This window comes from Neomonachus schauinslandi, chromosome 1 (genome assembly GCF_002201575.2).
Source record: "Neomonachus schauinslandi chromosome 1, ASM220157v2, whole genome shotgun sequence".
Taxonomy (NCBI): domain Eukaryota; kingdom Metazoa; phylum Chordata; class Mammalia; order Carnivora; family Phocidae; genus Neomonachus; species Neomonachus schauinslandi.
The window spans coordinates 18,302,136-18,315,618 of record NC_058403.1 but is presented as its reverse complement, the minus strand read 5'-3'; the positions used below and the strand labels follow the sequence as shown (position 1 = coordinate 18,315,618).

General features: G+C 41.9%; 1 protein-coding gene and 1 non-coding gene across 3 annotated transcripts in view; both read left to right on the top strand.

Annotated features, from left to right (window-relative positions):
- Positions 1 to 316: 316 nt before the first annotated feature.
- Positions 317 to 459, top strand: LOC123326899. The gene has a single exon (XR_006541381.1). It is a non-coding gene; the product is annotated as a U4 spliceosomal RNA (small nuclear RNA).
- A 1,341-nt stretch (positions 460 to 1,800) lies between these two features.
- The window catches only part of JAM2 (junctional adhesion molecule 2), a 61,415-nt gene continuing 49,732 nt past the window's right edge, over positions 1,801 to 13,483 (top strand). For both annotated transcript variants that reach the window (XM_021678042.1, XM_044913784.1), the window contains exon 1: positions 1,801 to 2,093. In XM_021678042.1, the coding sequence (XP_021533717.1) occupies positions 2,027 to 2,093 (67 nt within the window). In that variant the 5' untranslated portion in view covers positions 1,801 to 2,026. The remainder of the gene's footprint in view (positions 2,094 to 13,483) is intronic.

Sequence of the window (13,483 nt, the reverse complement as noted above, 5' to 3'; positions counted from 1 at the left end):
GCAAAGTGGGAGTGATAATATTTTCTGCCTTACAGAATTGTTGGGGGATTAGATTAGCACTATCCAGACTCCACCACTGAGAAAGCACTCAATAAGAACTGCTGTTACTTTTTTCTGTTCTCCCACAACACTTATTATGTAGTATTAGAGGTCTTTCCAGATGGGACTCTTTCTCTCTCTCAAGACTATGAGCTCATGAGCAGCAAAGACTCAATCTTGTTCATCATTGTACACCAGCATCTAGCACAATGTAGCTATTTGGCAAATGCATTAACTGGGTGACAAATAATGGAGTGAATCAATTATTCACATAGTAAGCTTTGCGCAGCGGCAGTATCATACCCAGTGAGGTTTATCCGAGACGTGATTATTGCTAATTGAAAACAATTATTCACATAGGATGTCACAGAATACTAATTTTAAAAAGTATGCCCTTTTTTGTGTGTATCTTTAGGGAGGAGCCAAAGAGATATACAGTGGCAAGAATGAGAAAAGAGAACGCCATCAACTTCTCTTGTAAAGCATTACATTTTTCTGGTTGCTACCCAGAAAAACTGGCATAAGCCTGTTGTTAAATCTGTGTCCCCTCTCCTCGCTTGACTGGAGTATAGCTCTAACGTTTTGGCCATTTTGACTGTTTGGGTCCTCTGCCCCTCCCTGCCTTGGGTATCAAGCTTCCATCACTGTCACCCAGGAAACAGCAGGGATGTCTCATTCCTCACAGCTCTGCATATCTCAACTCTGGTCTCCTTTGTCCAGTGAGCTAAATTCTTCATGTGCACCCCACTAAATCAACTCTCTTCTATTAAGTATTTTATTCATTATTCTACCTTTAAAAAAAAAACACAAAACTGATGTATAACAATTTCTTCTCTTGAGAAAGGTCCAGATCTGTCACTATTCTTGAATGCACTAGACATTTTTGGTCTCTGGGAGCAAATACAAAAATTGTCTGTTTAGCCCTTGGAGTGTGTGCAGTGTAAGTGCAGGTCAATTTTAAAGAAGGCAACAGAGCATTCATAATGGGTCTCCCTTTTAAAAGCACAGTAAACCAAAAATAAACCTGACAAAGGGCAGCTGTAGAGTTTTAACATGTGGAAAACTCCACAGGCAGCAGTTATATAACTGGAAAGAAACATGATAAATATTTTACACCGTTAGATGAACTTCCAACTCTGACACGTGAAAAGCAAAGAACACAAAACACACCTCAACTCTCCGGAGAGCGAAAAGCTTACACTGAGAAGGGGCCAAGGCTATTGCTAAGATCGGAGCCCTGCCTTCTATCAAGAGTCTTGATTGCTTTTTCTTTTTTCTTCCTCCGGCGTCCAAGGCGGAGCCGGCGAACCCCATCTCCCCCCCCCACCCCGACCCAGCGCCTCCCCCGCAGCTTCGCCCGTTGGCCAGAAATTTTCCCAAAATCTCCACCCCTAGGCTGAAAACCCAAAAAGTTTTGTGCCAGGAGAAGGAAGAGAGGAGTTGGAGCGAGGCAGGCGGAGTTGCCCTCCACCGCCGCCTCCCCCCAGCCCCCGCGGCCCGCGCCTCCCGCCCCCTGCTCCTCGCCCGGGGGACAGCGGGCAACCCCGCGCCGGACCAGACACAAAGCCGATCAATCCCGGCGGCGCGGGGGTGGGGGACGCCCGCCAGGGCTTCCCTTCCGCTCCTCGCCTCCTCCTGCCCCCTCATTAGGACCCAGCCCACACCTCGTCCGGCATCCACGGCCCACCCCCTCCCACCACTCACCCCACAAAAGCAATAGCCCAGCCGCACCCCCACCCCCACCCCCCCCCCCCCCCCGCAGCCCGGGGACAGGCCAGACCTGCCCCTAGGCTGCCGGGTGAGAAGGCGCCCCCGGCAGGGGGAAACTGACATCCATCAGGGTCCGCCCACCGCTCCCCTCCTCTCCCCGGAGCGAATCTCTCCTGCACTCCCGCCCCAGAAGTTGAGGGGCCCCCGCCCGGCCTGCCGCGCTCCGGCCGCCGGGACCCTCGGCCTCCGAGGAGCAGCCAGTTCGGACCCCGGGAAGATGGCGAGGAGGAGCCGCCACCGCCTCCTCCTGCTGCTGCTGCGCTACCTGGTGGTCGCGCTGGGCTGTGAGTTGCTGGGGTACCTCCACCCTCCCACCCACGCGTGCCGGGACCCGGCCCCCAGACCTCCAGCCCCTGGACGCGGCGCTCGCGGACGGCTATCTCCGGGGCCCGGGGCTGCGGGTGCGCCGCGGGGCGTCTGACTTGGCACCCAGCGAGCGGGAATTGGGGCGCAGGCTGGCGCGGGGGCGGTTTGTTCGGCTTATTGTAAATAGCATCTGACTTTGTCAGTTCTGGGTGGAGAAAATTAACAGCCCACACCAGCAGGTTTCTCACCTTCTTCCAAAGTTCGGGTACGTTTTCAAAGATGCAGGGACGCGAACAGAATGCAAGAACTCACTAACTACTTGGAAGATGCTAGGATCTCAAGATGGCATCACAGGGAGGCAGGCGCCGGCCACACGCGAAGTGCCAGAGAAGGAAGGGGGTAGTGTTAGAGTTGTCTTGGTTTCTGAGGCTTCCTGCTCTACCGGTAAAACGCGGCGCACTTGTGGGGCAGGGGGATGAGGGGAATGCGTGGCCGTTGAGCCAGAATTACTTTTATCCTCTCCACCTGCCCATGTATATTCAGTTAGGGAAGTCTGGTCTGGGGACTCCAGCCAGCTGCTGTGTCCTCGGGGGACGTCCGCAGGAATGATTGTTAAGAAGAGGCAGAAGCTGAATGAACGAGTAGCGGGAGGACGTCCCAAAGCCTATTTCCCGGGGTGGTTCTAAACAGGATTTTCACGGATTCTGGGCTCATGAGATTTAAAATCCTGGGAACGTTTCCTATTAGTTTGTTTTCTTCCCGTTAACTTTTTAGGAAAATGGAGGAAATCGAAATAGATCTTAAGCACTTAGGCAATGAAGTCCTCCTTTTTTCTTTTTTTTTTCTTTTTTTCCTTTTTCTTGCTCTTTTTTTCCCCCCCCCCCCCTTTTTTAATAGAATGGGTTATTATTGTTGCTATTCAAGTTCTGGTAATATTTAAAATAACCCGCCGGATGAGTGTCTAATACCATAATACAATGACTTTTTCTCACGCTCTTATTGCCGAAGTGAGTATCGCTGAAGTCAACGTGATGTGAGCTTTGTTCCTTAGTGGGGGAGGAAGGTGCAAGTTGTCTCAGTGAAGGGGCATGTGCTGACCTATATTATAGAAAATCGAACCAAGAAGGCAAATCTTCACAATAAAACCATTATGCAATTTTGAAATTGGTATCATGTTGGACACACAAAGAAAAAAATGCAGTAATGGTAAAGGGCAACAAAGAGACAGGCTGGAGGTATTGTCACAAAACTGCTGGGAAAGTTATGTATTTTGTTGACGATCCTAAATTTCAATTAAAAAAGACTGACTTTAGAATTGCTACTAATTAAAAACAGAGAACATGGTTTTACTCTTCTATTCTTATTTAGTGATCAAAAGAGAAACAATACACCCTAAGTTTGAAAGTGTAGCCAAGAAATAACCAAGAGGCAAACACAGGCTTAGATGAATGAACAGAATAACCTCTTCTTCAGACTGGGTAAATCAAACCATTGGCTCGTCTAACCCTGACTCCTATGGGGGAATAATTTGGGAGTATGTGTGGATCTTTTCTATGCTGTTCCCAGGATGCCAAAAGGTCTGGCATTGCAAGAATGTTTTCTTTTCTTTGTTTTTTCTTTTTAATAAACTTAGTTATTTTATAACAGTAGATTTAAAGAAATATTGTGAAGATAGTATGGAGAGTTCCCATATATACCACATCCACTTTCTCCTTTTATTAATATTTTATGTTAGTATGATACATGTCATAATTAATGGAGCAACTTTGGTAATTATTATTAACTAAAGTCCACACTTTATTCAAAGTTCCTTCATTTTTTCCTAATGTCCTTTTTTATTTCAGGATCTCATTCAGGGTACTGTATTACATTTAGCAGTCCTGTCTCCTTAGGCTCCTCTTAGCTGTGACAGTTCCTCAGACTTCCCTTGTTTTTTATTATCTTGAAGTTTGAGGAGTACTGGTGAAGTATTTTGTAGAATGTCCTTTAATTGGTGTTTTTCTGATGTTTCCTCATGACTTCTATATCAGTATGGGCTTATGAATATTTATTTTATACTTTGGATTATAGTCCAATATGATTTTATTCATTTTAGTACTAAAGTTCTTCCAGCTTTGGCCATTGGGAGTTCTTCTAGTGGTTTCTGTATCCTCTAACATACCCCATCATTAATGGTAAATGATAAAATGCATTTTATATATATATATATATATATATATATATATAAAATGATGGGGGATATGTCAGAAGATACAAAAATGTGCATATATATATATGCATCTTTGTTTTTAGTGCTTCCTTAGCACTTTGTGTTCATTTCTGGCAACACAAAGTGCTTCAGGCTGATCTTGTATATTTCCTGCTCCAGTCCTAGGATCAGCCATTTCTCCAAGGAGTGCTGGTTCCTTTTATTGGAGAATGGTATTAGAAACCAAGATGTGAGTCTACCACCATACCACCCTGAACACACCTGATTTCATTTGATCTCAGAAGCTTAAGCAGGGTTGGGCCTGGTTAGTGCTTGGATGGGAGAAACCAAGATGTAGGCATTGGATATGCTCATTGCTATCAGAGTGTTGTTGAAAAACAAAAATGTTTTTCAGGACTAAGTTTCACTCCACAGCCCTATTCAGGTTTCATGTCCAACTCCAAAAACAGTATATTAAAGGCTTTGTATATATCAGACACTGTTCTAAGGGCTTTCTTGAATATTGTCTCTTTTTAAGTTCTCAGCAAATGCATGAAAGAGAACAAATCTTCAGCTTACATATAATGGCCCCCAAGCCTCAAAAAAGCTCATTCATGTAGGCTGGAAAGAAATGGAACTGGGGTTTGAAGATCTGAGAATTTGTTCCACAGATAATTGGACTTCTCTCTGAGCACTTAACTCCTTCCACTGTCTTCATTCCAAAAAAAAGGACTCTGTGGATTTCTTATTCTCTAATTACATACTCATCTTCTTAATTTCCATCCCCAGTATAACTGTACCACCCTTTTGTCCCAATCCTATTTTATATAATATCATGCTTATTCCATTCTTTCCTTTTATTTCTGTTTGTCTGTATTCTTATTTCTTTCTTAGTAGACTGGAAGACTTTTGTTATTGCTGCTGCCACTGTTATTTGGACTATGAGTTCAGTGTACCTGTTGATACATGGACATTTACTTGTGTGTTTAGTGAAACTCTATTTTTCTTTACCATGAAAGTGGGAACTCCACGAGGGAAGGAATTTCTTCATGTTTGCTCACCACTGTATGTACAGTGCTAAGCAAAGTGCCTGGTTAATAGTAGATGTAAATAGACACCTGTTGATCAGATAGGAACGGCGTGAGGTGGAGTAGGTAGAAAAATGGATGGATGGAATTAATGATTGCTATATAAATCATGAAGCCCTAACTAATGCTAAGTAGGTGAGGTGTCCGATTTCTTGGAGGTGACACTTAAGCCAAGCAGTTGAATGTGAATGTGAGCAGTGTGCTGTTCCTGACACTACATGGCTGGTAGCAGTTGGTCCTCAACTCTGTACTGGAACCCAAGCCAGGCTACTTGGCCTGAGTCTGTAATCTCTCATCAACTGATAAGGGCTGTGGAACAGGGAGAGATCTGGATCTTCTGCAAAATCACAAAGTCCTACCCCGGTGGTGAAACTGACCCAAAAGAGCACTCCAGGGAACCAGTGCCAGGAAAATACTGCCCTCTGTAAACATTGTTATGAACAAAGCATCATCATCACTTTGCGGAGGAGGACTGCTTCCATCCTGGCATGGTCTTAATTATCTGATGAACATAAAGGTCAGATTGGGCTTGCTGGTAGACCTGATAACGGTTTTAAAACTGAGACAGAAATGACATTCAAAAGGAAGAAGTCTAAAACAAAAAGTCAGCATAAAGAGAACAGCAAATTCCCCAAGGCTGATAATACTCATTATCCTTCCACCAGAGCAGTTTAATGAGAGGAGCCTATGTACATTTACATATGTTTTCTCTACCCATGGTTTCTATCACATCGGTTTCCTCCGGTTGGTCGGCATTGTTGGTAGAGAAGATGTGTTGAACTATGGAAGCTAGCTGCTGTGTTTGTTGAAGTGGGACCAGAAGAAATCTGTAAAGGCCATTATTTAAAATAACCTTTTCATCCCATAGCACTACTGAGTCGGTACTCCAGTATATCTGTATTGCCAGATTGATGCCTTGAGGAAGAGGAAGGTGAATATAGAAAAGGGGAATCAGAGTCTAGGTCAGGTGCTTTCTTTGGCAAAAGCAGAGAAAGAAAACTTAAAACTGGGTACTGTTTTCTTGCGAGGTGTTACTGTTAACATGACCAGAACTCAGAAAAACAATCCAACCATATTCGTTTTCTATTGCTGCAGAAACAAATTACCACAAATTTAATATAACACAGATTTATTATCTTAAAGTTCTAGAGGCCAGAAACCTGAAATAGGTCTCCCTGGGCTGAAATCAAAGTATGGGAAGGGCAGCTATCTCCTGGAGGTTCTAGGGGAGAATCAGCTTCCAAGCTGTTTCTTCCAGCTTCTAGAGACCATTGGCTGGTGGCCCCATTCCTCCAGCTTCAAAGCCAGCAATGCTAGGCTTCTATAAATCTGGTTTTCTTCCATATACCTCCCTCTTGCACTTACAAGGACCCTTATACTTACACTGGACCCACCTAGGTAATCCAGGTTAATCTGTCCATCCCAAAGTTAGCTGGTTAGCAACTTTCATTCCACCTACAACCTTAATTCCTGTTTACCATGTAAGATAACATGTTTTAGGCTCTTGGGATTAGGATGTGGACATTTCTGGGAAACCATCACGCCGATCAAAATTAGGATGTGCCCAATAACAGTGTAATCAGGATTGTAGCCAAGAATATTCTAGATCCCATGGGGCAACCTTAACTTTAACCTTTAAATTATAATTTATAGTGATATAGAACTGTATGTTTCGAGTTCTATTTCAGATCACATAGTGTAGCAGTAAAGAACATGTACTCTGATGCTGAAATCTGTCTATTTACTAGCTAACTGTATGATCTGGTACAAGCTATTTGATTTCTGTATGTGTCGGTTTACTGATCTGTAATGGTGACAATCCCAATAATAGACTTACTTCGTAGAGGTAGGTGTAGGGAGAATTGAATGTGTACACATGTATAGCACACTTAGAAAACTGGTCCTGTTGTTATTGATAATATTTGGGGTCAGTGGAGTTAAAGATTCATATTACCATTTATAATGGATCCCCTACATTACTGAGAGTCCTATCCAAACACAAATAATAGGCTGTTACATAAGTATTATACTAATATAAACAGTTTGTTTTATTCACTTTTGTTATTTAAAGGATTTATTTTAAAATGTGTTTTTTTTAAAGTTTTATACATATATATCTGTATTATTATAAAATACTCACACGTATATATAGACACCTGTCTATCTATCTACATGAAAAGAATATGCTAGGCAAGTGAAGGAGCAGGGAGGCCATCTCAGATATGGAGGGAACAGTGCTGCACAGAGGTACTTGAGCAAAAGCAAGCAGGAAATGGAAGAAGTTCCTTATGGCCAGAGCATGAAGGACAGGGGAAGACAAAAGGCAACAACCAGGTGGTAAGAAGGCCTTGTGGGATGGATTTAGGATTTTGAATTTATCCCAAAGATGAGGAGAAGCCATTGAAGGCTTTTAAACACTGAGTATCAGTTAGATTCGCCTTTCAAAGAGAACACATTGGATGAAGTGTGGAGAATGGGCAGGATGGGTGGATGGGACATGGAAGTGGGGAGCCCAGTTAGATGTTATTGGAGCAGTCCAGTGTTACTTCCTAAGTATTCTTTTATACGGCTTATTGAAAACATGCACGTGCACATATATAATTAGACATTTACATTCACCCACAGAAAATCGTTTTAAATCTGAAATGTAGTTAATTAAATTTAATCAGGGATTTGAGAAAAACATCTTTTTGGTTTTTAAGGAATTTTTTAAAATGGTGTATGCTACACATGTTTCTAACTCTCTCTTCAGCTACCAACATCTAAACATGAAACTACCTTTTGGGGCTACTATTTATCATCTTTCAATATTATTCTCTCCCGTCCCCCCTCCCCCCCCCCCCGGGTTTGTCTTCCTTCAGCATTGTTTTACCTTATTCCTATCTTGCCATCCTTAGGAGGGTGATTGGATTAGATTTGATGGAGAGAAGAGTGACCTTCTGTGTTACTAACTATGTGAGGGTATGCCTGTATGAGAGAGACAGAGACACAGAGAGAGATAGAGAGATAGAGGGATAGAGGTGGAGAGGGGGGAGGAGAGAGGGAGCAGGGGAGAGAAAGAGAGAGAATGTGTGTGCTCAAATGAATGCCTGCTAACAGGACCCACAGAATCCTACTCTTGGAATCCTCAGGCCAGTGAAGGGTTTGGAAATGTTTACAGTTTTAAATTATTCCCACATTTTATGAACAGAGAAGCAAAGAACTACTGGACCTAGTCCCATGAAGGTGTTTCAAGAGCTACACTCTTAGCTCTCCACTGTCTTGGCTCAAACAGTCCTGAGCAAGAATTCTTGTGTTTTGTGTTTTTTTTTAATTTAGTTTAGAGGTAGAGAGAGAATCCCCAACCCCAAGCAGACTGCCCACTGAGCGTAGAGCCCAAAGTAGGGCTTGATCCCAGGACCCCGAGATCATGACCTGAGCTGCAATCAAGAGTAGATGCTTAACGGACTGAGTCACCCAGGCACCCCAAGAATCCTTGTGATCTTAACAGATGGGAGTTTTAGTTCTTAACTGAAGAATTTTGCCTTTCTCTCTCTCTTTCTTATGTCTTGGCAGTTTTTATTTGTTTTGTTAGATTTTCTGTTTTGTTTTAGTTTTCAAAATTTTTCACAGGGACAGTTTGGGACTGAGTTGTTTTTATACTGGTAAGGAGTGAAAAGGCCTAATCTGGTCTTTCTCCTTTATTCTGGGTGTTTCCAGTTCACTCACTTTCCTTTTGACAAAGCAGTCACCTGCTGTTTTTAGTTTTAGCTTTGCTCACACTGTAAAAACTTGCTAAATACTTTATTTATGGGCATAATCAAAGACAAAAATAGGGGCGCCTGGGTGGCTCAGTTGGTTAAGCGACTGCCTTCGGCTCAGGTCATGATCCTGGAGTCCCGGGATCGAGTCCCGCATCGGGCTCCCTGCTCGGCAGGGAGTCTGCTTCTCCCTCTGACCCTCCTCCCTCTCATTCTCTCTGTCTCAAATAAATAAATAAAATCTTTAAAAAAAAAAAAAAAAAAAAGACAAAAATAGATCATTGTTGAATGCATTTACTTACACATTTAACTAAAAACAAGGTGTGTATATGGTAAATTCAAACAGTACAGAAGTGAAAAATAACTCCCCTTTCTAGCCCCCCTGACTTCTATTCCCACTCCTTACAGATCGCCTACTCTTAAACTTTTTGTATATAGTTCCAGAAAAAATGGGGGAAAAATACATTTCCAGCATATATGAGCATACCTGTATAGTTTCTTTAAAAATAAAAAATCAAAATTTGCTATGCTTATTGTTCTGCACCTTCCAACAAATCAAATCATATTACATATGATATTCTGTGCCTTTCTGCAAAACTTTATTGTTTATTTTTTTAAAGATTTATTTTGGAGGGAGATAGAGCATGCACGTGAGGGGGGGGAGGAGCAGAGGGAGAGAATCCTCAAGCAGACTCGCAGACTCTCTGCTGAGCATGGAGCCCCAGGGTTGGGGGGTTTGATCCCACAACCCACGAGATCTTGACTTGAGCTAAACCAAGAGTCGGAAGCTTAACCAACTGAGCCACCCAGGCGCCCCATGCAAAAATTTATTTTTACTAGTAATTAAACCACAACGCAAAGCTATGTCTCACAAATAGGACTCATGATAACATCTTGCAGAGGCCTTTAAAATCCTTAAGCCAAAGTGCAGCAGGGGTTACCTTCTAGTTAAAACCAACAAAAGTAAGTCGTGAAACAAAATGAATGTAACAAAACAAAGGGAAATAAACTCCCAAACCAGTGACCAAATCTAGAAAGGGAAAAATCCCAACTCCCATGCTATGAAAAAAGTCCAGAGTAGAAGGTAAGGGCCAATGCCGAGAGAAGGCCAACACCAGCAATAGCTGAGACTTATAGACAAGTGCAAACTGGTGCTATTTTTAAAGGAGACCAAAGAAGAAGTAATGGCCGCAAATAAAAAGGGAACATGTTGAACTACTGGGAAAGTGCTAAATTTGAAAAGGGAGAATTGTGCTAATGTCTTTAAAAATGCTCTAGAGGCACTTTAAGATAGGAATGGATTCTAATCAGAAGTTGAACTCCCACCGTGGAATAAACAGTAACTCAAGGTCTATATTTATTCAGTAATCTAAACATGCAGTCGGCTATGTCATTAAAAAAATAGGATAAAAATTCTACATAAGCTAATGGGAGCCGTGGATCATTGGACTTTGGCCCCACACAATGCTTTTGGTCCCAGAACAAGTCATGTGCTTTCATGCCCTGCCTGTGTGGGTGTGTGTGAGGGAGTGAACAACTATGCCATTTTGGATACAATGTTTCTCCTTCCCAATCATCTTCTCTGCTGTTGTGTTGTCATTGTTGCCAAATGCAATTACTCCCTGAAGGTCTAAACCCCTTCTCTTTAACCCTCTCCAGCTCATCCATTCCTCAAAGCTCAAGTCTACCACTATATTACACTCCCGGTGTTCATGGTATGTTCCTGGTTCTCTTTTGTACTTACTGGGCTACACTGTTACCATGTTTACATGTGTTTCTCTCTGGATTGTGAGTTCGTCAAGGACAGAGACAATACATCTTTGTGTCTCTAGCACCTAGAATCCTGCCTGGCACATAATGATTCTCTAATACGTAACTGAATAGAGGTAAGTAACCTGGAGTTTAATGTTTATTTGTTTCTTAGCTTCGTAAAATGACATTTTAATACTAAGGCTCCCAGGACATGTATAAAATTAATATTCCCTAATGAATGCATAATTTGACTGCTCTTAGAACTTCCTTCTCCCTCATGAACCATAGCCTCCTTAGAGTTTAGACTTACAAGGTAATACAGAGACTGGTCTGCCCTATAGAGTTTTAAGAAATTTTGCTGATTGCCTGATGCCTTCTTGTATTGTAAAAGACAAAACAAAACAAAACACACACACAAAAAAAACCCCACATAAGCTTCTCTTGAATTAGTAAGCATTGATTAAAGGTTCAAATGAATCAAACAATACCTTTTCACAAGTTGCCTGAGATAAACTACAACACAGGATGTTAGAGAGTTGTACAAGTACTCTCTGCAAGTACAAGCAGGCGATTCCAGACTTTGCCCTCATGGTCCAATCTCTTTGCCACTCAATTGATAGTATAGCAATCCATGTCCCTCAGTAGGCAAAAGTTTACTAAAAGAGAGGGGAGGGCCTGATAAAGTGATCTTTATTTCCAAACCAAAGATGGTTTTCCTAGGCATTCTTGTCTAGTAATCATATCTTCTTGTGGGATCTTGACACCTGGTCACTAGCAGTGAAAAACTTTCTTCTGGATCCAGGTGACTCATCAACTAGGTCCAAGGGTGTTCTTTCATTGAAAATGCCAAGATTAGATGCATCCTAAGATTTTCAGCTCTATTGTGCTACTCTCCCAGAAAATCTGAATGAAGATGCTGAAATATTCAAAAAATACTGCCTGGAGCACTGGTTCTTCAAACTTTTTTACTCCCTTGTCCTACTTCTCTTAAAAAGAGCATATGCCTGCCCCAACATACATTTTTGGTAATGAATTATATACATGTATTTCTGTATCAATAGATTATATTAATTATAAAACACATGTAAAATAAGTATCAGACAAATGAGATAATGAAAAATAAATCAGCAATAATGCCCTTGGGCAGAAATGAGGTAATGATTGCCCTATATTACGGCACTTGATAAAACCTCTATGGTTAAAACACTGTGAGACTAGCACATGAATAGAATGACAGACCAGTAGAACAGAATATGAAGTCCAGGAATTGGCCCAAGTTCATTTGGAAATTTAGTATAGATGTGAGAATGTATCTTTCCACTTATCTATCTATATATAAAATAGGAGCATCTCAAACCATAGAGAATGCTTAATAAATATTGTTACAATTGGGTAGCCATTTGGGGGGGGGGGGGGGGGGGGGGGGGGGGGGGGGGGAATGGGTTGGATCCTGACAGTGTACATGAGGATAAACTCCAAATGAATCAAAGATCTAAATGTCAGTAAGTAATAAATTCACCCCCCAAAAAATAACAAAAGCATGGATGCATTCTTTTAAAAACTATGTATCAAAAGAGCATCTGCTTGAAAACAATAAAATACCATACAGAAATCAAAAGGCAAATGACTAATTGGGAAAAAGATACCGGCACTCTAAATCTCAGCCAAAGAGTATTGTCACCGATATGCACCAAGCCCTAAAAATGGGAAGAAAATAAAAATATAAAGAACAAAATGGAAAAATGGTGCACATACAGCACAAACTCCAGAGGGTTCCCAGAAGAAAAATTTTAATAGTTCTTCAGATATGACACTGCACTCAACATCACTTAAATGCAAATTAAACTGTCACAAAGATAATATCTCTTCCCTGCCAGATTAGCAAAAACACATAACTCATCTGCATCCTCAATTATTGAAGCTGTGTGCAAGCAGACACTCTCACTGCTGAGGGGCTGTGTAGTGATCTATCTGCTATGGAGAAGAATTCAGCAATAGGTAGACAAATTGTATGTCTACTCTAACTCATCAACCCCACTACCGGGAGCCTGTTCCAAAGCTGTATTTGCAAAAAACAGGACATGATCCAGGCATGGTATTATTTATTTCAAAATTATTTATTATAGGGGCGCCTAGGTGGCTCAGATGGTTGGGCGTCTGCCTTCGGCTCAGGTCATGATCCCAGGGTCCTGGGATCGAGTCCCACATCGGGCTCCCAGCTCAGCGGGGAGCCTGCTTCTCCCTCTGACCCTCTCCCCTCTCATGCTGTTTCTCTCTTGCTCACTCTCTAAAAAATAAATAAAATCTTTAAAAAAAAATTATTTATTATAAAGAAGATTGAACACAATCAAATGCCCATCAATAGGAGATTGGCTGAATAAAGAACAGAATGGTATGCAGTGTAGCCATAAAAAGGAACGAGGGTGATCTCCATGTGTAGGTGTAGCAAAGGAAAAAAGCAAGGTGCAGAACAGTATAATGTAGCATGCTGTATTTTGTGTAAGAAAAAAATACTGGAAGGTTAAATGAAAACCACTCACAATGGGTGGAAAGGGGCAGAAATGGAACTGATTTCTCTTAATAACTTATTACATAGATTT